General features: G+C 38.0%; 1 protein-coding gene across 3 annotated transcripts in view; it reads right to left on the reverse strand.

Moving 5' to 3' along the window:
- Sohlh2 (spermatogenesis and oogenesis specific basic helix-loop-helix 2) overlaps positions 1–25,108 on the reverse strand; it is a 70,674-nt gene that overhangs the window by 3,167 nt on the left and 42,399 nt on the right. Inside the window, exons 10-11 of one of the 3 annotated variants that reach the window (XM_063232626.1) lie at positions 22,583–22,839; positions 19,394–20,960 (exon numbers count right to left, since the gene is read on the reverse strand). The exons of 1 other annotated variant lie outside the window; for it this stretch is intronic. In XM_063232626.1, the coding sequence (XP_063088696.1) occupies positions 20,940–20,960; positions 22,583–22,839 (278 nt within the window). In that variant the 3' untranslated portion in view covers positions 19,394–20,939. Of the gene's footprint in view, positions 1–19,393; positions 20,961–22,582; positions 22,840–25,108 lie in introns of those variants that run through there. One more of the 3 variants, XM_013141208.3, reaches the window with a different exon arrangement.

The raw sequence follows: 25,108 nt of genomic DNA on the forward strand, positions 1-25,108 counted from the left end.
CTCCCTAGTATACCTAGTTATAAAGACTTTTAGTATTCTCTCAAAAGCTCCTTAATTAGTTTTGTGGGTTGAGATTTTTTTGTCGGGGGGAATACTTCAACCAGGTCAGATATTCACATAAGAAAAATTTTCCCTTGGAATATCAGTCACTTGAGTGTTGATTCTTCCATGATTTTTCCAGGAAATTCTTGGTTTAATTTAAAGATAATTGGTCCAATAAAAGAATATCCACTGCTGAGAAAGAACTTAATATTAATATTTATTAATATTTGTGCTAATATTTTCAAACTATCACAAAACACATGTTTTATAAACACTGGAATTAAGTAAGGGAACTTACATACATTTATTTCTAAAGGTAAAACTCTGATGTGGATAACAAAAGGAGGTAGATTAAAAGTCTAAAGTTTTCACTTTTCAATCCAACAACCTAAGTGCTGTTAATTTTTTTAATGAAAACAAAACAAATATAAAATGACAAAAGAAGCTACTATAATGATATGTTAAGAATAGTAGTGGCTTAGCATACATTACATAATTATCTTGTCTCAGAAATCCTAAAATGTAAATATTGCTCTCCTTTTTACAGGCAATGTCCCTAGGATATAAGGAGATTAAATCACTTATCCTTGGTCACAGAGCCAATAAATAGTAAACGCTAGCTTTAAATAGAAGTATGACTCTAAAAAGTCACATTCCTAATCATTGTACTCTGCATTAAAACAAATATGCAAATCAAAACCATTCTAATAATCATTAAAACTCAAGAGATTCCTTTGTCATTATCTTTTTGACTGCCACAAAATTTTCACAACTCCCACCTTACAGATGAGCATTTTAAGGCTCATACCAGGAAAATGTTTATTTTCAAATTCACAAAGTTTGTATGCAGTAGAGCTAGGACACAAGGTCAAGACTTTAGGTCTCAAATTCCATGTCTTTTCCAGTAGGACAAACTGCTAGACTCTTTGTATTGTGGAACATGGTGAATTACGAGACAGAATATTCCTACAGCATCAGGGAAGGAGACAAGGGGTACAGAGATTTCTTCCTCAGCCTTGGCCAAGACAAGCAGTCATGGGAACCACTTTTCAGAAACTGCTTTAGGAGTAGCCCAGACTTCTCTGGTAGAGAAGGAGCCCAGATCTCTCTGGTGAAGGAGAACCAAGACGAGGCTCTGAAGTTCATGAAATTAATGAAAGGATCAGAGGAGGGAAGAAAATAGAGACCACTTTGGAAAGGAAAAGGGGAAGGTGCATTTATTTCCTCAGGGCATAGAGGGTAGGGTAAGTACCAACGCTGGGATTGACAGACAGTGACAGTAAGGACTAAGCACAGGAACGTGAATTGCTCAAGGTAGCCAAATCCATGTCCACAGATGATCTGAACTGGGGAACTCCAGTGCAATGTGTAAACCAGGTGGTACAAATGTTATCAAAACTGATACCCAGGAAACGGGTTGCAGTAATTTTTCCTTACACTGAAAGTGTATTGTCACATGGAAATAGCCTCAGTAGTGATATCTGTATGAGAAACTGCCTTAATTTTGGAGTCTGATGAATATTCAGAAAACCACTTAAACTGATGTACCCTCAGCCATGACACTCACCCTGTGTCATTGCCTCTGTGGCCAGCGGAGAACGAACTGAGATGGATACCACTGAAAGGTGGCAGAGAAAGAAGCAAGCACTTCCCTGGGAATAGAGTGTTACAAAACTATGACACCTTCCCCCAGCTTAGGAGCAGTGGTTGAATGCACCACTTTAATCACCTTTGATTTCTAGATGCAAATTCAGCTTGTGAAGAGCATTTTCAGTCGCTGGCTCACAGACTGACCATAACGCTGGGTCAAGTGCCTGCTGTGTGGATGTTGGAGTTGATTGCTAAATCACTGGCCAGCTCCTACTGTGGTACCAGAGGCAGGCTAAGCTCAGTGCTCAGCTGTCATGAGCAAGAGCAGAGGTCAGCACAAGGACTGGGGCCAGAAGGAGCGGCTGGTGACAGGTGCAGTCTGGCCATCCCTGAGCAGTCCTCTACAGGCACTGTGGGGAGGCAGGAGTGAGGGCACTAAGCAGTGACAATGCCAGGGAGGCCTTTTCCGGATTCTAGCTTCCCTGGCGTCCACCCACCAGGGACCCTTCATGCCTCCGTCTTCCTCAGAACTGGGCTCATCAGACTCCACAACAGCTGCTCAGCCCCCTTGACAGACAAAAGGTCTGAAGGAACATAATGAGAAATGTGTATTTCCACACCAGAATTCACAGCAAGCGTGATCTCCACTGTGTGGTTAAATTCGGTGGATATGAGTATCTCCAGTCTCAGAAATAAATAGTTTTAGGGGTTTAAATTGTCAACATGACTTTCAACTTCTCTGCTTCCACCTAACTTTACATGCACTTATGTTTTGAAGAAGTGAGGAAAAAGTCCTTCAAGAATATCCTATATTCTAATTCATTAAGGCTATTATTTGCTGTTTTCTTTCTCATCGATGCAACTGGCTCGATTTTGAGCTTCCCTGAGAAGTTTCCTGTAATTATGAGTCTCTGGAACTCAGAGTATAAAATGTAATCAGTGGTAGGATGAAAAACAAGTTCTAAGAACATTATCTTTGTTTAAAATATATTTAAATTGGAAATGTCCACAAAATAGTTCTTTGAAACAAGTTCTGAGCATAGTGGCACATGCCTGTATTCCCAGCATTTCAAAGGCTCAGACAAAAGGATTGCCAAGAGTTCAAGACCAACTCGGGCTACATAGACAGTTAAGGCCAGCTTGTACTACATAGTGAAGTCCTGTCTCAAAAACAGGCAAACGAACAAAAGTAAACAAGTGAAGGAGTCTGTAATGGAAAAGCAACCATATGCTAAAAATAATGAACAAAAACTCAATCTCAACAAATGTCTTGAGAATAATCTATTTAGAAAAGCCTTCTAGAAATTTTGCCATTTGATATTGCCAGTTCACTCACAAGCACTGATTGCTGAAGTGGGTTCCACTGGCCAAGGTGGCCATTTATAAAAAGGTTACGAACTCTGGTAACAAAGGAGGTAAGTTAGCCAAGCCAAGTTTTGGGAGAAAATAGTTCATGCAGAGAGAACTGCAAACACAAGGGACCTATGGTAAGTGTCTTCAGGGAACACTCAGATGAACACTGAGATTGAAAGTGAGTTAAAGAGGGGAAGAGCTGTTGGAAATGATGCTGCTTAGGCTGTGCTAAGGGTGAAGGTCATAACAGGTCTCATAAACTCACAGTAAAGATTTTGATCTTCACTGAATGAGATGAGAAGCCATTGCAGGTTTGTAAAGGAATGGCATAATCAGATTTAAATATTAAAAACACCACTCCAGTTAGTAAGTAAAGAAAAATACATAGGGCCAAGAGTAGATGAAGGGAGACCAGTTAGGAAGCTGCTACAGTAGTAAGTCAGGTGAAAGATAACTGGTAGCTGGACTAGGGTGGTCTGAGTGGAGCTGGCGATGAAGGAGTCAGATTCTTACAGTATCCTGAAACTGAAGATAACAGGAATTGCTGGTCAAGCAGATGTATAATATGACAGCAAGACAGGAGCAAGGATGATTTAAAGTTTTGTGCTTTGGAAATGGATTTGCCATTTACTAAAAGGAAGGGAGAGGAAATCTGAGGGAAATAATCCAGAGCAGCTTGTGTCTTGTTTACCCCATAACCGTTTCTTTAACCCAGGGTCTTTCCTTATAGTATTTGAACCGGCCCCTAAACTGCACGCACAGCTGCTTCTCCTTTGGATAGACATGGATCTTTCTACAAAACCTCCCATTTCATAGTTGTCCTGAATTTTCTTCATATTCCAATTATTCAGAAAACACTAGAATTAATTTTTTTAAATCTTGAATGCCAGTCATTGAAAAATCACTGCTCTCACCTGAGCCAGTAAATCCTGTTTTCTATGTAAACAGAGAAGAGACTAAGCTGCTCTAGGCCAGAAATTTCTGCCTCTTTTAGAGGGTCAACTGAAAATAAAGGCCTCAACCTACTTGCTTCACAGCATCAGCAGACATCCCTACCCTCTCCTCATCTCATCTCCCGGTATCACTGCTCATTCACGTCACATCCAGCACCTGTCTGTCAAAATGGTGAAAGTGAACAGTGTGAGGTGTCGAGTAATGCATTACTACCAATACAGATAGTCTTGAAAACTACTTATTTAAAAAATGTACTGGAGTAAAGTAAAATGAATCCCTATATTATTGCTACTTTCTCTTGGCTTCTAGAAAAAGAATGACAGAACCGTTGCTCATGTGCTGGGGATTTCACAGGATCTTGGGCGTCCTCGTGACAGTGACCACTCAGGTGAATGGCATTCATTTATAAGACTCAGTAGGGAAAAAAAAAAAAAGATTGAGGGCTGCTTGCTTTGCTATCCAAAAATAGCATTGTGGAGGGTGTACAGGGTGTCTTCCTTCCCTTTGGAAAGCTTACAGTTCTGTTAAGGTAGCTGGTAGATGTAAAGAAACAAAGGTTAACTAGTGTTAGCGTTTTCTGCACTGTGGGTTTAAGTTTATAGACTTGTCATACTTTTTTCCCCGATTAATCTTTTTTTATTGTTATCTTCCTCCCCCTGCCTCATCTCACACCGAGAGCAGTAGCTGTCATCAAAGATATTGATTTCTGCCTGGAGCACGCAGGAAGTGGAACGCAGCGGCCTGAGAAAGAGGCAGAAGCAGCTGCTCACCCAAAGGGATTTGTAGACAGGAATCTATTGTTGGCCTCAGATAGGAACAATAATCTCACCATCAACAATAACAGTTAACACATGATGCTAGGCTTATCCTCTTATTTAATTTTCCCACAACCTTGCAAGATAGGTTCTACTAACTCCTCACTTTCACAGGGTAAGAAACACTGGGGTAGATAGTAAGCGAACCTGCTCACAGTCACCCACTAGTACATGATATAGGCCAGACTTCAATTTAGGTTTGTTTGACACCTGACTTTGAATTCTCATTTAGGTCACTTATTTTGGTCAGAAGATAAAGGCTGATACCCAGAAGGTTGATAAAAAGAAAGTAAACTGTGTGCATGGCAAAATGGCAATACGATACAAGCTGTTGGTTACCTGGACAAGTCTGTGCTGAGTACAGAAGACTACTGGGGTGGGTTTAACTGGGACAAGTACCAACACTTTAAGAGTAAAATGAAAGAATGTATGAAATAGGGAGATAAATTTTGTAGAGATGGAAAGGGGTCTTGGGATGGAAGGGAGGAGGAGGAAACTAAAAGGATAAAAATGCGACATGAATATGTACTAATAGCCCACAATGAATGTCTTTCTTATGTATCATAAAGACATACAGTACTAATTTTAATAAAGGCCTGCATCTTTCTCAGTGTGTATTTTGCTTCTTGTCTGTCCTGTATAAAATGTTGAGATATAGCATGTAGGTGCCCATGCACAGACATCTAGTTAATCTATTTAAGCAAATGTGGTATATACATGTATTCTGCTACAAAATTTTTAAGTATGTTAAAAAAAACACAAGAAAAATAACTTCACCCCAAAGGGATATATATCCTTTCAAAGGTGGTACAAGCTGAAACAAAGGAAGCCAAAACACAACGCCCAGAGAGATGCATTAGCAACAGACATTTGACTGGTAAGTAAATTCAGTCATATTTGAAATGACTCTGACTTTTTGATGTTGATTTCACATGAGGCAGCCAGGCTTCCCATAAAATGTCCATCAATGCTGCTGCCCTAGATAAGATATACAACAGGATACAGCAATGGTCTGGCATTGTTTGTCACGTGCCAGTATTTGAAATTCATCAACTTCTCGGCCTGTTTCCCACCCAGAATGCTATGAAAACTACCAAAACACCAAATAAGTGGATCTGAGAGTAACAGCTGGAAAAATCATGCAGCCCTAGATGAAAATGTAACCACATCTAGTCTTTGGTTTTATCTAGTCATGTAAAAATACTTGTCACCAAGGAAACAAATCTTTGTGATACCTCAAGTGCTAAAAATAACAAGAGTAAATGTAAACAGTCCTGCAAAAAACTCACAGTTCGATCACGTGTTAATGTTTTCCCAATTATTGATGTTCAGGCAATTCACACTGCAGATCAATCATTTTTGATGAATCATTACTATCTTGTCCTTTCTCCTTATGACTAAAATTGTTCTTGTTGCTGGTCTTGAATATGCTGTGTTTGAAGCATGACTTTTAAGATTCAAGATTTCAAACACTGAAGCTTCTATTTATTCTCAGCCATAAATTATCGTATTTTAATTTTTAAAATTACAGTTGTTTCCAAAGTCTATTTTTGTTGTGAATGTGTTAATTATTCTCTGGGCCTAACTTGTGATAGCTGGCCTAATTACTGCAGGTCCAAAACTGAGCTTGGATTATGATTACTTTGATTCAGCTGCACTGAGGGATTGACCTAAAATACCTTTTCTCCATAAATTCAGAGAATTTAATACTGCACTTTGACCAGCCTGATTGCCTTCTAGCCCTAACCTAACCCTAACAGCTTTCATTTTCAACCACACCCTCCAACCAACAATCTTTTCTCCAAGTGGCAGCCAAGTAAACCTCCACGTGCAAAGATGGTACCAGGTCCCTACTCCCTTGTTAAAACCTTCCAAGGGATTCGTTTCAGGAAAGGATGAAAAACTCCTTCCCGTGACTTGGGCCCTACATGATCTGCTCTTCCCATAAGTTTGAATGAATATCACGCACAATATGGGGCACATGTGCATGCACATGTACCACTCACAAAAAAGCACGCATAAGGACATACAGTAATACTCTAAAACGATTCGCAACAATGCACAAAATAATGTATTATGTGAAAACTAATGGTAGTCATCATCTTTGGCAAGGACAGAGTGGTAGGAACTAGAAGAAAGAACTAGATTTCTGGGGTGTGGACAATGTTCTATATTTTATAATTAAATTTATTGGTATTTTTTAGATACATATGATTTCATTCATCATAGGAAATTTATACCTGTACATATTCTTTTTTTCCCATTCTTCTTCCCCTCAGTTCAACCCTGCTTCCCCTTATTTATGAAAGCTGTTTTCATTTTTTCTTTTCTCTTTTGCTTTCTTTTCCCTTTCTTCTTCCCATTTCCCCACTCCGTTTCCATTCTCATTAGAATATTTTCTTCCTATTTCACAATATCTATTATACATGTTGGTCTATTTACACTTTCGGTTTCTCATACCAGAGAAACTATCTGATATTTACATGTGGATCTGATTTATTTCACTTAAAAATATGGTGTTGGCTGGGCATGGTGGCACATGCCTATAATCACAGCCTGTGGGAGGCTGAGGAAGAACTGCTGTGATTGCTGCAAGTTTGAGGCCAGCCTGGGATGTATAGAGAGCTTAAGGCAAGTCCGAACTGCATAGTGAAACACTATCTTGAGAAGACAAAAATGAATAAATAAAATATTAATATAAATATAAAGGTGCATCAATTTACCTAAAAATGTCTCGTTTATCCTTATAGCTGAACAGTATACCATATATATATATATATATATATATATATATATATATATATATATTTTAAACCCATATCTTCTTTATACATTCATCAACTGAGCATTTGGGCTATTTCCAAGATTTAGCTATCACAAACTGTGCTGCTATAAACATGAGTGTACATATATCACTGCGGCATAATGCTTTCCATTCTTTCAGGAAGAACAGCTGAGTCAAATGGAACCTCTGGTTTTAGTTTTTTGAGGAAATCTCCATGGTGGTTGCATCAGTCTGTATTCCCACCAGCAGTGGAGAAGTGTTCCTTTTTCCCCACAGCCCACCAGCATTTGTAGTTTTGTTAATTTCTCTATAATCCATTCTTTCTGGAGGGAGATGGAATCTCAGCGTTGTTTTACTTGCATCTGTCAAGTGACTAGTGATGCTCAGCAGATTTTCATATATTTATTCGTCATTTGTACTGCTTCACCTGAGAACTATCTATTCACTTCAGATGCCCATTTTTTATTGGGTTTTTTAATTTGCGAGAGTGACTTTTTTGAGTTCTTTATATATTTTAGATAATAGTCCTTTGTCTGAGGAACAGCTGGCTGAAATGCTTCTCCCTCTGTGAGGTGTTTCTTAACTCTGTTGATTTATTTTGGTGTGCAAATTTTTTTTAATAACAAGAGATCCCAGTTGTTATTTGTAATATTTCCCATGCAATCAGGGTTTTGTTCATAAAGTGTTTGTACACACCTATGTCTTCAAGAGTTCTACCTATTCTATCTTCCAGCAGACTTTAGCGTTTCTGTTTCAATATTTAGATCTCTGATCCATTTTTAGTTTAGTGCACGGTGAGAGAAACAGAATGTGGAAGGCCAGTTTTTCCAGCCATTTATTGAAGAAGCTATCTTTCTTCCAGTGAATGTGTTTGGCGCCTTTGTCAAATGAACAGTGGCTGACTTTGGAGTTGTTTCTCTCTTTTAATCTGTTCTACTGATCCTTGGGTCTGTTTTTTGCCAGTATCATGCATATTATCAGAGACCATAGTGCAGTAGCTTTGCAGTATAACTTTAGGTCAGGGATTGTGATGCCCACACCTTGTCTTTGTTGCTCAGTATTTTTTTTTTTTCTATTTTAGGTCTCTTTTGGTTCCAAATGAATTTTAGGATTATCTCTAATTCTGTGAGGTAAGCTATTGGTATTTTGATTGGGATTGCATTAAATCTCTATAACAATTTTAGAAATATGGCCTTTTTCACTATGTTGGTTCTTCCTACCCAGAAGCAAGGGATATTTTTCATTTTCTGATGTCCTCATTGATGTCCTTTTTCAGAGTACACAGTTTTCAATGTGGAGGTCTTTTACTTTTCTCATTAGATTCCTAGCTATTTCTCTTTTTTGGATGCTACTGCAAAAGGTATAGTTTCCCTAATTTTTCTGTGAAGGAGTTTGTTATGTGTGTACAGGAATACGATTTTTAACTGACTTTGTATACAGTTATGTGACTGAGTTTTCTTAAATCTAGAAGGCTTTTGGTGGAGTTTTTTGGGACTTCTATGTAGAGTATCATGTCATCTGCAAATATTGATGACTTAACTTCTTCCTTTCCTATCTTCATTCCTTTTAATTCTTTCATTTGTCTAATTGCTCTGGATAATGTTTCCAGAACTACATTGAATAGGAGGGGTGATAGTGGATATCCTTGTCTTATTCCTGATTTTAGGGGGAAAGATTTCAGTTTTTGACCACTTACACGATAGTGGCTGTTGGCTTCTCATAGATGGCTTTTATCAGATTGAGGTTTAAAAAAAAAACTCTCTTCCAATTTTCTGTATAGTTTACAGACCATAGCTCAGAGAACATGCTTAAGTAAATGCAAGGGAATTGAAAGTACCCCATGCATATTATCAGAGACCATATAGTGCAGTGAAATTGAAAACCAATGGCAAAAAAAAAACCCCGAAAAACCACATAAACATGGAAATTAAAAACACTCTCCTGGACAACCAGTAAGTCACAGATAACATTAAATAAATTAGGTAGCTTCTACAGTGCTGTATTTCTTGTTCCGGGTGTTGATGCATGGTATAACTACTTTATGAAATCACCAAGTTCTATACTTAGTATTTGGGCACCTTCCAATAGGTTAATTATACATTATGGAAAATGGTTATCAGTGAGCTAATGGGAGGTGGGGAAATAATGCAAGCAAGCCTCTAGCAGCTTTTATCCAAGCTGTCTTCTTTAAGGAGTACTACAGTTGCTTGAAGGAAATGACATAGAATCCAAAGAAAGGTTTTTTGTTTTTTTTTTAAATGGGAGATTTTAAGCAAATTTACTGTGCTATAGAATTGATCTTGTGAAAAGGGAGTACCCAGTATTCAAAAGGTAAAGGGAACAATTATTCCAGGAATGTTCTTGAGTAGTGAGGAGTGGTTGACCACAAGGTATAAGTAGAGGGTGGTCCTGGAGAGACACAGAATGCAGAGGATTTTGTGGAGGATGACTAAATTGTTAAGAAAACATTTGGATACAGGACAGGTGATATCAGCCCTGAAAGGGCGATGTCAAGAACTATGATATGAGAGAGTGACATGAGAAACTTTGGACTTCTGGGGGCAAGCCAATTAAACAGGCAACGAAAACATGATGGGATCAGTCCCGTGGTCTTTTAGGGAAACACGCACATCTTTTCTGATAACAGCTTCAGCTTTCAGTTGATAGTGGTGAGCAGACTGTGTTGTGAGGGGGAAAAAATCAGTGACTCTCTTTGTGGCCATATGTTGCCTCTCGTGCAGAAAGAAATCCTGATCTCATAATGAATTCCTAGATATGATCTATGGAATTAAAGGTATGCCTTAACATTTAATGTCTTGCTAGATGTTACCAGGTAAGTGATATAAACATGCTTTCATATAATTATTTTTCTTATGTTGCTTCACAAAATGTTGTCTGTGACCTTGCCCATTTTTTTCTATGGTTGCTCATTTTTTCCTTTCTGATTTGAAGAGTTCTTTGCATATTAGGGAAACAAGTCATTTGATAACCATATTTATTGAAAATATGTGTGGGGGAGTTTAATCACATTGCTGTAGGTTTTACTATAACTCTTTATAAAAGCAATCATCCAAGTTTATAAAACTGTGTATCTGTTTTCTGTCAAGATTTTACAGTTTTTTTTAATTACCTGAGTCTGTAGTATATCAGGAATGAATTTTATTAGGTAAAATGTGAATACAATTTATTTCTACTTTTTTCTTCCAAATAGCGAACCAGACCTCCCACTGCAGTTTCAGGATTACTCTGCTTTCCCCTAGCATGCTTGTAATACTAACTTTATCCTCCCCAGTTTAACAAGTGCTTATGATTCAGCTCAAGAGGAGGACTCATCTGGATCTAACCACACTCCATCAACCTAAGGGCTTTTCCTTTTTCCTTCTCAGCACATCTCAGCACCTACTCCGCAGTTCTAAGCTCTGAATCTTAAGACTGTATAAATCTGTGTCTCTTACTATGTTTTTGTGTCTTTAATACATTAAAGCTTAGTTTTACTTGGATTATTTACTTGGAAATAGATGAGTGGTCAGAAAATGCTTATTTAGGCCCCCTTCCTGCTTCTGTTATAAAAATAAAAATATATTACATTAGAAACTAGATAGGGATCAGCTTGGTGGTTTGAACAACAAAATGGACTCTTGGGTCCCTGTAAGTTATTACTGTTTTGTACCAAGGCATGTTTTCTCCTCCAGCCCATAAGTTCTTTCAACAGACCCATCATGAGCCCTTGATAAAAACACAAGAGCAGAAAGTTTGCACAACATGAAATTGTTACAAAAGAAAAACCTAAATCAACTGTCTATATTCACTTCTGTTAATTGACTTAAAAGATCACTAATTTTGAAGGCCACACAGCTGGGGAATGCATTAATTTCCCATTAGCTTTGCTGTAAACACCTCTGATGTGTGTCAGAGTAAGAGTTACCTAGGTTACTTTCCATGACCCTGGAGGGAGCTTTTGCTGAAAACACTATTTGGATCTGCTGATGTCTACTAGTTGACAGGAACAGAATGAAAAGGCTTGGCATTTCTGTCTTCATATTACTCTGTCCCTTTGCTGTTAGAACCTTTGAACCGGATTCTGCTCAGCTCTGCATGAAAACTTCTAGATTGCCCATCAGAACTGGTATGTGCTTTCTCCACCCGCACTGTTATGCACTTGCAGCAGCCCAAGTGCCTAAAGTCCTCCAGCATTATCTCTAGGCCCAGAGCCACAAGACCAGGACATTTGAACCAGACGATGGTACAAAGCTTTGCTTGGCAAGAATCTATCAGGACTGTCTCCCTTTAGCTGAAGCTCCATCTCTCTTTAGCTAAAACTCCAATTAAAGCCTTGTCAGTGTGCATTTGCACTACTTGGTTCAGTGTTGTTTCTACTTATTTCATGCCAAAAGATCCTGTCTCCAGTAACAAGACAACTTTGAAACACCCTGAAAATGGCTGATCTTTGCAAACACTGACCCATATTATACCCTTCCTCAAAGTTCCCACGTATCTTTTCCCTCTCATGTTTTTCTCTCCATACATTATATTCCAGCACAATTTCTCTTGGGAATATGATTGAATATTTTAGCTAATTGGCTATTAGAAACAAAGTCTATCAAAACCATTAAAATAAAGCACATTCATTCAGAATTTGTCTTCCTAAATGTTCATATAAATGAGGCCTTGCTATAGTTATGGGCTGATGTGTTCTTTCCATACTCTTGTATAATCCCACTTCACTTTTCTACAAGGAGCAGGAGCACTCTCAGAGCCATTCCCATAGCAGTCCCCCTGCATATCTACCATTCTGCTTGGCTCATTCTTTGTACATCTGCTCTTACCCCTATTTTTCCTTACAACACAGCCTGCTATCTACTTTGATATCAATGTGTAACAACACAGGGCTAAGTCCTCTTTTCACCACTGATCTGCTAGCATCTGCTACCATAAGTCCTCCCTTTCCTCTCACTCAGAAGCCAGAATTCCCTGGGTATTTATGATCATGACCTCTTGCTCATTCCTTTAATTTTCTGGGCCCCACCTTCCCTGCCATAAGTGCTCAGTGAAACCCCATGTAAATCTTTGCCTGTATGACACTGGAAGCCAAGCAGTCAAATCTGCCTAGAGAAAATACACACATGCTCTGCCTGGTCTCACTTTAGACTCATAACTATGTAGGTACTTCAAGGGAGCGCTCGGCCAAACCTGTACTTCATAGTTTATTCATTCTCTCACTGTCCCAGAAAATTACTCAGAATCCCTTCTCTCCTCTCTAACCTTTCCTGACTCCCACCATCACCTTTGTCATGAATACTGCATCTTCCAATGTTCATTACCTTCTCTCCTGTTCCCAGTGAAGAGCTGTACCTGCTCTGGCTCTACAGGACTTCGGCCACACAAGAACATGGCTCCTACAATTACACTCTACTTTCTGCATTATGACTCACCTTTTATGCTTCACAGAATGATTCTCCAACAGTGTACAGACATGTTAAAATTTCTATCTAAAAAATACCCTATTCTAACTTCTTATGCCACCCCCAGAAACTGTCCCATACTTTAACCCCCACTTTGTAGGAAAAAAAGCACCCAAATACAGTACAGGCCCTCTATTCTTCCTGCTTCTATTATCTCACGCGCTCTTGAAGCCCTCCAATCAGGCAGGTATCTTCCTCTACTCACCAAAACCATTATTTTCACCAAGTATATTTTACCAGCCATGATCCAACTACCTCACCGGTGCCTGACCCACTGGCAGAGATTTTAGATGTAGCAAGTTGTACATCAGATCGCGTGCCTCTTCTGCCTTCTACTGGCTTCCACCTGGCAAGAAGCCAAAGTCCTGATAGAGACTCAGAAATCTACATCACTTGGTTCCCCGTATTTCTTCCATTGCTCTGCTCTAGCCCCATTGGTTTCCCTGCTGCTCCTTGAACTCCCAGGTTCACTGCCACCCAGGGACTTTGCAGTCCCCACTGCTTTATCTGAAATGACTCCTTCTAGATCACTGTGCTTTTTCATTTTAATCCAGGTGTTTTCAAATTCCAGTTCAATGTATCCTCCCTATACAAAATACCATGACTTCCCTATAAAAAAATAGCCTCCTATATAGTCTCCCTATATAAGACAGCATGCACATTCAACCCTGGCTCTGCTTTCTTTTTCCTTAGAGAACTTACGACCATTTGTGACAGTTGATTTCACATTTAAAAGCAATATAAGTATTTAAAGCAAAATTAAAGATAGAAAAAAATAAATCCATGTCATTTAGAAGTTAAATATATTTTGAGATACTCTTAAAATAGAATACAACACTGGCTCTTATAAAGGATAAAGGCATGAAATCAAAATATTCTACACTTATATAATTCACATTTTCAAATGCATAAAAGAATATCTAGAAATATATCAATCCGTTGTACGTAGATATATTTTCTCCTCCAAACAATAAGATTTCAAAGAGAACAATTTTTACTTTCTTTTCTAAAATTGTGTTTTGTTCAAATTTTATACTCAAGTTATTTTCATAGTATAAATTTAAAATGTCCTTCCAAAGATAAGATACCAATGATGTTGTCTGTTGATACTCTTTGTAGGTGTTGTCTTTACTGAGATCTACTGTTTGTAGTAAAGACAAAAAATGGAAATTACAGGAAGTAACAGTGGGAATGTGCAAGCTTTTATCAAAGAAGGAACAGAGCAAAGCCTGTGCAAAATGAGAAAACAAGCCAAGCATGTTGGTGCACTTGTATAATTTCAGCAATCTGGGATGTTGAAGCAGAAGGATCAAGAGATCAAGGCCAGCTGAGGCAAGTCTGTGATTAAGTGAGACCCTGTCTTAAAGTAAAAAGAAAGGGAAAAAATTTTGTAAAAGGTTGGGGATGTAGCTCAGTGCAAAGACCCTGGGTTCAATCCTAGGGTACCAGAAAATAAGGAAGCAAGTATAATTAGCAACATACTTATTTTAATCCTTCCCATGAGAAAAGTGCTTTCTTTACTATCCTGAATGACATGTATGCATTTTCTCTAATCTTCAGAACAAACTTGCAAGTTACCATCTCTACAGATGAGAAAAATGAGTCTCAAAGAAATAACTGCTCAGACTTACAAGCCCTGCAACTAGTAACTCTCAAATGCTGACAACAGGACAGTAGAAGAAAAATCTAAGAGCTGGAGATTACCAATCCAGTTCAGGGGTTCTTAGTAAACTGGAGTAGACTCATGCACAGAATCTACATAACTTGTATATTTTCTCCATTGTTAACAAAGGCTGCAGCCTGGCTTTGGTGGAAGTTGTAGAAATGAGTGTCAAATACAAGTTTGTGTTCTGTTGGGTGGATAATCACAAAGGAAAGGAAGCAGTTTGTGCATGATCTAAAAACTCACCACCAGGGGCTAAGAATCCTAAAAGCTTAAGACACTAGGGTCCTATAGCTTGGAAAGAGGAGCATGAAGTGACACTGACAAGCATGATTCCTATTCCTTCTGTGCAGACAGACCTTAGTGAGCAGAAAGACTGCAGAAAGGGAGTGTGACAAGGTAACAGTAAAGCTGCTGTTTGATGAGCATCCATTAGATGCCTGGAACTTTATAAATATTAGCTTTAACCATCAGAACCTGAGTAAATTCTAGTTACTCCACTTTACAAAAGAGAAAACAGAGGCATCGAGGTCGATAATTTACCCAAATATGTAGAACTAATGGGTGATGGAACTAGTCTATGCTGACACCAGTGTGATTTCCAATTTCATGGTCTTTCCAAAATGCCAACCAACCAGCATCTGATGGTCACATACTCACACATATTTAAGGTACCCTGAAGTCCAGAGCTGAACAAGGAGCAAGCAGCATTTGGGTAACCACCAGGTATGGGTTATATAGATACAAAACTATTCCTTAAAGGATAAGATCCTGAGAAAATGGGGATAGAGGCCAGGACTGGACCTAGAAGGAACATAATTGCCAATGGTTTTGCCTTGCTTGCTTTAAGAGAGAACAAGTTTAGACTGTGAAAAATAATTTTCAGCTGGAGATCTGCCTCAACTGGCTTAGTTTTACCAATGGGATCTGATTAGTATTCTTGAGCTTTCATTAGCATCTGCAAGAAACACCCAAATGACACAAAGCCAATTCTAGTGGCTGAAATTTAACATTTTAACCCAATTTTTTCTAAGGTTGACCTGTGATAAAATGCTGGCTAGCTATTTCCTTTTTGTAAACTATTTTAGGCCTCAACAAGCAAACCATTTATATAAGCATCTTTGCAGTCACCTCTGCCAAGCCAGGCCAGTGGATGACCGAGTCTTCTTGTAGAATGAATTTAAAATTTATATCATTAGTTGCTGGAATGCAGAATGAAGAGTACTTTTCCCAGTTTTGGAGGACTAAAGCCAAGGTTATAAGTAAAAATCCCTTAACATGATCTTCCTATAACTGCCTTTGTGCTGACACAAATCCAGCCTACAGAGCAGTCTTTTACTGCATCCTCTGTTGTAGGTTTTCCATTTTAGGAGAATTGATAGTGATACTACGTATAAACACATTCTCTGCCAGTCATATTCTGTGACTAAGTTTTTAAAAAGGGAATCTTGCGGCCAGTAATAATATTTATATTGAAACTCATAGCTCCTACTTTACAGGGTGAGGGCAATTAATGGTGAAGAAAGGAATTCCCTTACCCATACACAATTTTTCTCAGATGTCTCAAGAAAGCAAAGAAATATATTGAGCTCAGAGTAGAAATCCTGCAGTAGTTTCAGTGTTGCACAATGTTAGGATCAACCCTTGAAAAGTCCCTCAGTGCCAAGACAAACTGATTATATGCAATTCTTTCCAAATAGTGTATTTTGCTTCTAATGAAAAGAATAGTTTAAGTCCTTCCTTTGCTCTGTCAAAGTCTTAGGAATCGTTGTCCACAGTCTTGTAAATCCAGAACTCCATAAGAGGCTGAGGCAAAAGGATCAAAAGCTCCAAGACCAGTCTGTGGAACTTTATGACTTGGTGAGACATTGTCTCAAAAAAAAGGGCATGGGGTGCGGAGATAACTCAGTGCAAAGGCCCTTAGTTCAATTCCCAGCACTGGGGGAAAGAAAAAAGCCTAGGGCCATTTTTGTGTAGCTCTTAACTCACTGAATCTATTGCACTGGAAAGAGGCAATTATAAAATTAAATTATAGAAAGTTTCATTTAGCAAGGGAGCTAAAAGCATTATTTCCCTAGTAAAATGCCACTACCTTTTGGGTGGTTTGATTATAGTGTTCTATTAGGAGACAGCAATCAGTGCTTTCACTAAAATGGCCTTTTATTTATTATAGTAAGTAAAATCTAGCTTTTTAAAAAAAGCAAGTAATTGCTCTAGAGCAATGAATTCTATGTTTTTATCCTTTATTTAATGTTTGAAGAACTTAGATAAGAGTTTAGAATGCCACAACCTGAGAAAATCAGTATGAACAAGAAGGAAACAAACAAGTAGGTTTACTTTTTGTGTAACTGCCCTAATATAACCAAGCCTGTGGGAAAGGTTTTCTACTTTTCAACAGTTTCTGGTTCAAAACTAAGTTCACTTTAGATCTATGGAGAAAATAATCTGCAAAGTGCTTGCAATGCTGAGACCTGTTGTCAGGTACTTAAAAATGACAAGTCCCTACAGAATTTTTTTTAGAGTAGTTATATTTTCAGAGACATGAAGATATATCCTAAAACAATCAAAAAGTAGGAACAATTCTATATTTTATCAAACACCACCAGTTCAAATATCCTTATATACATTTAAGAATTCTTGGGGAAGCAATAAGTGGAAATGATTATCTATTTACAAAGACTTCTTGGAATATATAGTTTATCAGTTTCCTTTTCAGAACAAACTGATCAGTACATTTTAGAAATCTATTTCCCTGAAGTTTCGTCCAGTAGCTCTCAAGCCCAACCATTTTATAATCTGACTTCTAGTAACCTTTGCTTTGAGAGGAAATTTTTTAAAATTGCTATACTTAGAGTCAGATAACCAAAATTCAGCAGCATACAAGACACTATGTAATATAATCATATTTCTGTGTTTTCCTGTATTTTGTTGTCTTCAGAAAGAACATGATTCTGAAATGTAAAAGCCACCTTGAAAAATACCGACATAAGAGCTTTCTCTATCTTAAGAGTGTCATGTTTCCATGGTGATGAAACCAGCCCTTGATATCCAATTAACCAAGGTGATCCTGTGCTTCCTGCTTCCTCATTCCATGTACTACAGAGACCCACAGAAGGAAAGAAGAAGAGAACAGGTAGCTGGACAGAGAACTGCCAGGAGACTCAGTGTCTGATCTAAAGAGATTTTGTGTGTGTCCCTGCTCTTCAGAGAAATGACATATTCAATCCTCATTATTTTGCATAAGTGGTATTCTACTTTGAACAATACCTTTAAAGTAATTTTACAAAATATGAACAACCTATAAAAATTCAAAAGCACCTCCCTTTTTGCAAGCAGTTTCTATTGCCATCTAGATAAACTACCTTCCTCATGCTTCTGAGGCCACTCAAAACTGCATCTACTCCCACCTTTGATTTTCCCACAACTGTTCTACTAACGGTCTATGTAACTTGTAAAGTGGTTTCTGAACCCACTTCCTCAGCAAAATTTTTATCAGTCAGGGTAGTTATGCTCCCTTCTCACTTGCCTGTGCCCTTCGTACGCCCCCTGTGGCTTCAGCCCTAACACTGCACTTATTAGCATGTCATAAAAATGCAACAGCAGCTCCTGAACCTAGCTGTGCATCAGAATCATCCTATGGAGATATTGGGTCCTGTTCTAGAACTACAGTGTCAGAATTTCTAGAAATGGAGGATTTCAATAAATCTACAAATGCTGCCAGGTTTAGGAATCAATGAAGTATGTTTCAGTTGGTTTCTAATATGTTTTTGTGCTCCCAATAGGTATCTGCATCCAACTAAGTGCATGGGGTATGTTTAAGTAGGGTAAGCACTAATCTGCAAGCATATCTGAAAATGTTTGTTAAAATGCAGATACCCATGTGCTAGCCCAGACAATTCTATCAAATTTGACTCTGTGGGGTATGGCCAGGGAATTTAAATTTAAGAAAGAGTCCCATATAAGAGATTGCCCTGTATAGAAAAACCAGTGCCCTTTGAGAGTCAGTTGAGACCCCAAAGAGACCAGTCAAGTAACCTCAGTGAGCCAGCCAGACTGAGTGGAAGGAATGGCTAAAGGGAAACTGGTCTCCCAGGCAGAAAGGTAGGCATTTCTTTGCCTAAACAGTTTGTTGCTATTTCACCACAATTGAACATGATCCAGTACAGTTTGAGTTTTTCAGAAACAAGAAATAAGAAGTAGTTTAATTCCTCATATTTCTAATACACTGTAACCTCTGTGTCTGGGTTTCTCTGAAGATCTGTGTCATTAAGAACTTGACCAAGTTACTTCTTATTATGGGTTATACAGTATAATTGATTATAGTGATATAAGGTCTTATTGGTCATTCAAATCATTCCCACCACTTAACTGTTTGAATTCTCCTCCAAGCACTGATAGTGCGCAAACCATTACATCTCTCTTCCAGATTTACCTGCACTGCACATATCCAAATATATTTTTGGCTACCTTTACTAGAATATCCTACCAATCTCCCAATGAGATTCTAGTACCCTTCCTTCAAGTGGTTCCTAGCTGTCTCACTAACACAACTCTAACCACAGACATATGGTGTCCACCTTTAATCCTCTGCCTTTCATTTTAACTCCTACACTGGATCATCTACCAAGTTGTTGCTAAGTCTGCCACCAACAGCAAGAAACTCACAAGTCACCTCTATTCTAGGCAAGCTTTGCATATCCTTTTCATTGTGAAAATACCACCACACTACACTATCTTATGACCAGTCAACTTCATCTTACAAAGGAAATCTTGTTCTTTTTCTATGGGATAAGGCCAAGATAGCCTTTCCTCTGGCTGAGGTGGGGCAGACTTGGAAAGATCATACTAAAGATGAATTCTCATCTTAGAAAAGAGTCTATACACTTGCATGAAGTTCAGAATCATGGAACTATCCTGGGGGGTGGAGTCTGAGCTTTAGCAATGGGTTTAGGAGGCTCCCCCCACCTTTATGTTGCAAGGTAAAAGGTGACCGAGAGCAGCAAGTAGATAGATGTGTGCAGAGTCATACTCACTAGGTCTTTTGTTTAAGAATTCCTATCACTGACATCTCTTGTCCACATTTAGATTTAGAGAAAAGTCTCATCAAAACAAAAATCCTAGCAGCAGTTGAGACTAGCTGGGGTCATGGCAGCACTTCTAGCTCTCAAAAGTCCTCAGCCAGTTCTCTTCTAATATCAAAGCATTTACAGATGAAAACATGAAGAATCAACAATCATTTGTAGTAAGCATAGAATCTTAGTTGGAAATGTTCAGTTTTTCTTTGCAAAGCACATCAAACAGCCACAAATTTCAGCTTTTTGGCATCCTCAAAGAAAAGTTGTACAATTTAGCCAGAGAATTATACCAAAAATAATTATTAAATTTCTCAAATACCTAGTAAAATCAAATTACCTTCATAATACTACAACAAGAAGGAGCACATATTTATTAAATATAAGAAAAATGGACTTTCAGGGTCAAAACTGAGTACTTTAACAATAAAACATATATAAGAACATTTCATTAAAATGTAAAACAAACATTTTTCTCCCCCTATTTTCAAGTTTTTTCTAATGCCCCCAAAAAGCAAAGATCTGCCAGTCTGTAACTAAACATCCAGAGAGAAAATCTTGTCTATTAGTTATCATTTCATTCAAAGGATTGTGAAATGCAAAAGCAAACACACCAATTTATTTATTAGTAATCAAGTGAAAAGGTAAACTGTTTACCTCCCAGTATTTTTCCTGATATCTGGTATGGCAGATGAATAAAGAAAGAAATCCTTTAAAATATCAAATCTAGAAAAGATACTACCTAGAAATAAGTGAAAGTAATTCACAGAGACAGTAAAAATAAGAATTTGCAGTATCTGTGCTTAGTAACAGGAGTGTCAATACATCTTTCAAATCTTATCACTTTACCAAGTCCACATGGATCTTCTTTGCAGAATTTTTCACAAACTGTGGAATATTTTTTGACCAAGAAAAAAAGTCTAGGTCACCTAGTCCATTGGTTCTTGTAGCTCTCTGGTTGGAGGAGATCTAAGCATGTATGAAGATGAGTGGAAGTACTCTATGTTGCTAGCATTTTCCCTGCCGGTCTTTGTGTCTATCTGAAGAATCTTTTAGCACATTTATCAGAAGCCAGACAATGCCAGCTCTTTTGATACTAGGTCTCAGGGTGCAGCTTTCAAAACCATCCTTTGTTCCACTCTTCCTGTATTGGCAAACCACACCCAGCAGGGAGTCTATACACTGAATTTCAAACATGACCTGTTAATATGCCCAATACTGTTGCTGCAAAGGAGGAAGGGAAATCATATTAATTGAATCCTGGCCCATTGTTGCTCATAATGCCACAACTGTATTTTCTATATGTTAAAATGATCTGAAATTATTTGTAAAACCATGTGAAATCTTTAGGTGACTAAACCTACAAGTTTTAAATCACATATTTATCATTATTAAAAGCAATTATTTTTTCACAATAATTCTGCAACAAAACCATATAGAGTACATGTCAACAATTAAAAAAATAATGTTAAACTGGGTATGGTACTGCACACTTATAATCCCAACACTCAGGAGGCTGAGGTAGGAGGATTGCTGGGCTTTTAAGACCAGCCTAGACTGTATAGGAGACTTTGTCTCAAAAAATAAATAAAACATTTACTCTGGTCTTCCTGTTGGAACACTGATAATCACTTGCAATACCGCTATACCTGTATGTACGTCAAGTTTTATTATTTGTCATTTTCTTTAAAATATTTTCCTCCCAAATGTTTTTGGGAAGGTTATTGTTATTCCAGTTTCACAGATGTCATATGAAGATAATAATAGTATCTACCTCTCAGAGGATTGCTTCAGGGACTCATGTCATCCATAGTAAAGATATAGAGTTTATGGTGCATTACTTATTGAAATCCTCAAAGCATGTTAGCTATTATTTATATGCAAAATTACTAGCAATTATATTAAGGTTATCAGAAGTCCATTATAAGAATGCCAATTTGGTTTAGGACTCTTCAGTACAGTACAGGTTTTTCTAGGACAGTTCTTCCAAAAACTGAAGACGCTACCATTTACGTATGCTGATTCATTTCCCTACAATGCTCTTTCCCTCCTTACCCCTGACTGAGCCTCTCTATTTGACTAATTTTTCATCTTTAGATTTTTGGCTTAGTCAGTACCTTTCCATGAGCAAGCAGCTCCTGGCAGTACCCATGTCCATACTATACTGACAAGTATTAGGATACTCTTTCTACATGCTCCAACCCATATCACGATAGTCTCCTTGTTTGTCCTCCTCCCCGTGATGCTTCATGAGGGCAAAGATCATCTTTCAATACAACAGGTAAGCATAATGGCAGAACATACCATGTGCTCAACTGACTGTATGCTGTGTAATACCCCATATCGGACAGCAGTATGTTAGAGGCTGGAAGAACAGATGTGATACAGTGAGACAGTGATCACGGCCAACCTGAGAGAGAAGGGGAGAGGGAGAGGCAGGGTGGGGATAGAGAAAGAGAGAATGTGAATATCTGGTTATAGGGCCAGTTGAAGATGAGGATAGCAAAGTGGGAGGGATATAGCATCATAGTACTGCAGACCAGAAGCAGAGGGGAGAGTCAATCAGTTCTGGAGAAAATCAGATTCCATCCCGCTACCTAAAGTAATCAGAGCCACACCCTAGCAGCGCCACACCCAGACCACTGATAGTCCAATATCTAACCCTGCCACAGGAGAAGCAATGAGAGCGTCTGTTCATTCACCAGGCAGTGGGACTTAGAAACCAGCACAGCTCTCAGGCCCCAGGCTAAACTTTTCAACCAGAGTATTTAACAACCACAGGCAAGTCAGAGACCTCCACTGGGCAATAAGAGTCCTGTTTGACCCGTGGACCCCCAAAGACTTACCAGACAGTTGGGATGTGTTGTGCATGTCTGGCTCAACACCAAATTGCTGTGCTGGGGAAGAAACTTTGATACTTTGGGTACAGCTGATGGTAAATGAATTGGAATGTTCTGATTTGTTACAGCAGCTTCATCATAGGAAGGGACGATTTTAGAATAATATCGGACAGCATGGAAGGAATTAAGAGAGAGGGCTGCACTGGGAATTCGAGTTTTATACAGATCACCAATAGCACTCTCTGAAGTGGAGCTTGACTGACCTTTAATAAGAAAGAAAACAAATATCTGTCAGTGCTGTATACACAGTTCTGATCTCTGGACTACTATATTTGAAATAAATTGTCCTGTGTTTCATTTCCTCATGCTACACACTCATACTACATTACATTCAAACAAATGCTGATGGAAAAACAAAATGAGTAACACAGAAGTGACATTTAAGGCAGTATGCACATTATAAATCAGTGTGCTATGAAAAGAGAGTTTTAGAGAAGCAGAGGATCTCTGTGCCTTCTACAGTGTATCTATGCATTTGGCTTCCATCATAATCAAAACTGGCCATCCCTAAAAAGCAAAAAAAAAAAAAAAAACAAAAAAACATGGGAAAGAACAACGTATTCAGCCATGAATAAAATTAAGTTGATTTTTCCATTACTGAAGTATACTACTTTACCATACATCTATATTTAGACATTTACATATCTATACATATTGATATATTTTGAGCAGTAATTAGAAGACAGATTATTAATTTATAATCTCACCAATGTAATCTCAATACTGAATATTTTCAACAATAATAATAAAAGTGAAATAATATAATTTTATACCTACTTAAAATACAAATATACCTGGGATATTTGTAAAAAAATAATTAGCGTAAATGTGCATAGAGACTTATGGAAAAGAATAAAATAAGAAAGCTAACGAAGCATAACCATGGCCATGTTACAGGTCAAGCACCATTATCTAAGGGTATTCTATATCTGTGGGAAACCTTGGAACCTTGAGAGAGAAGTGACTGAACTCTACAGTCTTCAATTTCCTCAACAAGCTGGACAGGAAAATATGTATTTTCTGTTTTCTAACTGATGCATCCTATATCTCTGGAAATAAAATCCAAGAAGTCCAAATTATAGAAAGCTCTATATGGGAGAAGTATGTCCTATCACATGATTTTTAAAATCTGTCCCCAACCTGGAACCACTAAATGTAGCAACTGAAAGACAGCTAAGAAAATTGCTCCGTAAGTCATTTGCTAAACTAATAAAACCACTAAAGTAGTGATGAGGACAATATAACAACACATTAAAATACAATGGCACAACGTGAAGTTGAAAAAAATTAGGAGACAACGGGGAGTCCAAATGATTGCTGCTACTGGAAAAGAAAATACATACAACATAAAGTGATGGCACAGCTAGGTCAGCAAGGCTCTGACCTTCCAGGTCTCCTCTGGGTTGAACACACAATTGTCTTCATATATTTGTGTCCTCTGAAGAGTGGTCTCTTTGAGTGATGTGATGCCATGAGATACTGGCACAGAAAGCTGAATCACTGCCATAAAAACAGTTCTTCAGCTTTTCTGTAGAATATAAACAGTAATGTGTGTACATGACATAACAGTGACAGGCATATGCCTGTGGCCTAACCTCAGTCTGATTTAATCTGAGCTGATCTAATCATTTCAAGTCACATTCAGGCACAGCTACTTTAGTAGTTTAACCATGGCTCATGGCAATTTTATTTCCCTATCTTGTTTCTCTCGTCCAGGTCAGAAGAAAAGTCGGTTGACTAACAAAATCCTGAGGCTGATTTGGTTGTATAAGAAGTATGTATTCTATTTCAGGCCCTTTTCCTTTTGATTTGAGTTATTAACCCTAGAAACCTCATTTGTTGTCGTGGCTCCCATTATAATCCCCACATGTGTGTGGTACCTATAGTGTGACACTTAAAATACCAATGAACCATAGTTTGCTTTTGCAATGCTCTGTGCCACTTATATGTAAATTCCGTAAGAATGGCATTGACCTCCTAATGGAAGAAGAGACAATAAATAAAACATACAAAGAATATTAGGCAGATGGTAAGTGCTCAGAAGACAAATCTAGCAGAGATAGTAGGTAAAAATCCCTTGCATTGTGTATAGAGAGAAGTATGAAGTTTTATCTCGGTGAGTGAGAGTGACTCACTGGGAAGGTAATATTTAAGCAAAGACGTTAATACACTTCAACTTTTAGATATGACCCAAAAAGGCTCCAGTAGATCTCAAGTCTTCTTAGTATTTTAAAAGCCTGAAACCTAAGATGCATCCCAAGGGTAGATAATTAGATTTTCTGGTTCTGTGTAGGACGAATAACATCACTACATTTAAACAAAGACATGAAAAATAAAAATAATGTAATATATTAAATGCCCAGTATACAGTCAATTCTAAATTAATGTGAGTAAAATCAGCTTTCTGTATCTATATGATCCTCATCTGGGGATTTCCATGGATCAAAAAAAAAAAAAACTGTTTTGAAAAGC

The sequence above is a fragment of the Cavia porcellus genome, unplaced genomic scaffold (genome assembly GCF_034190915.1).
Source record: "Cavia porcellus strain 051 isolate PalLab524CR breed Dunkin Hartley unplaced genomic scaffold, mCavPor4.1 scaffold_21, whole genome shotgun sequence".
Taxonomy (NCBI): Eukaryota; Metazoa; Chordata; class Mammalia; order Rodentia; family Caviidae; genus Cavia; species Cavia porcellus.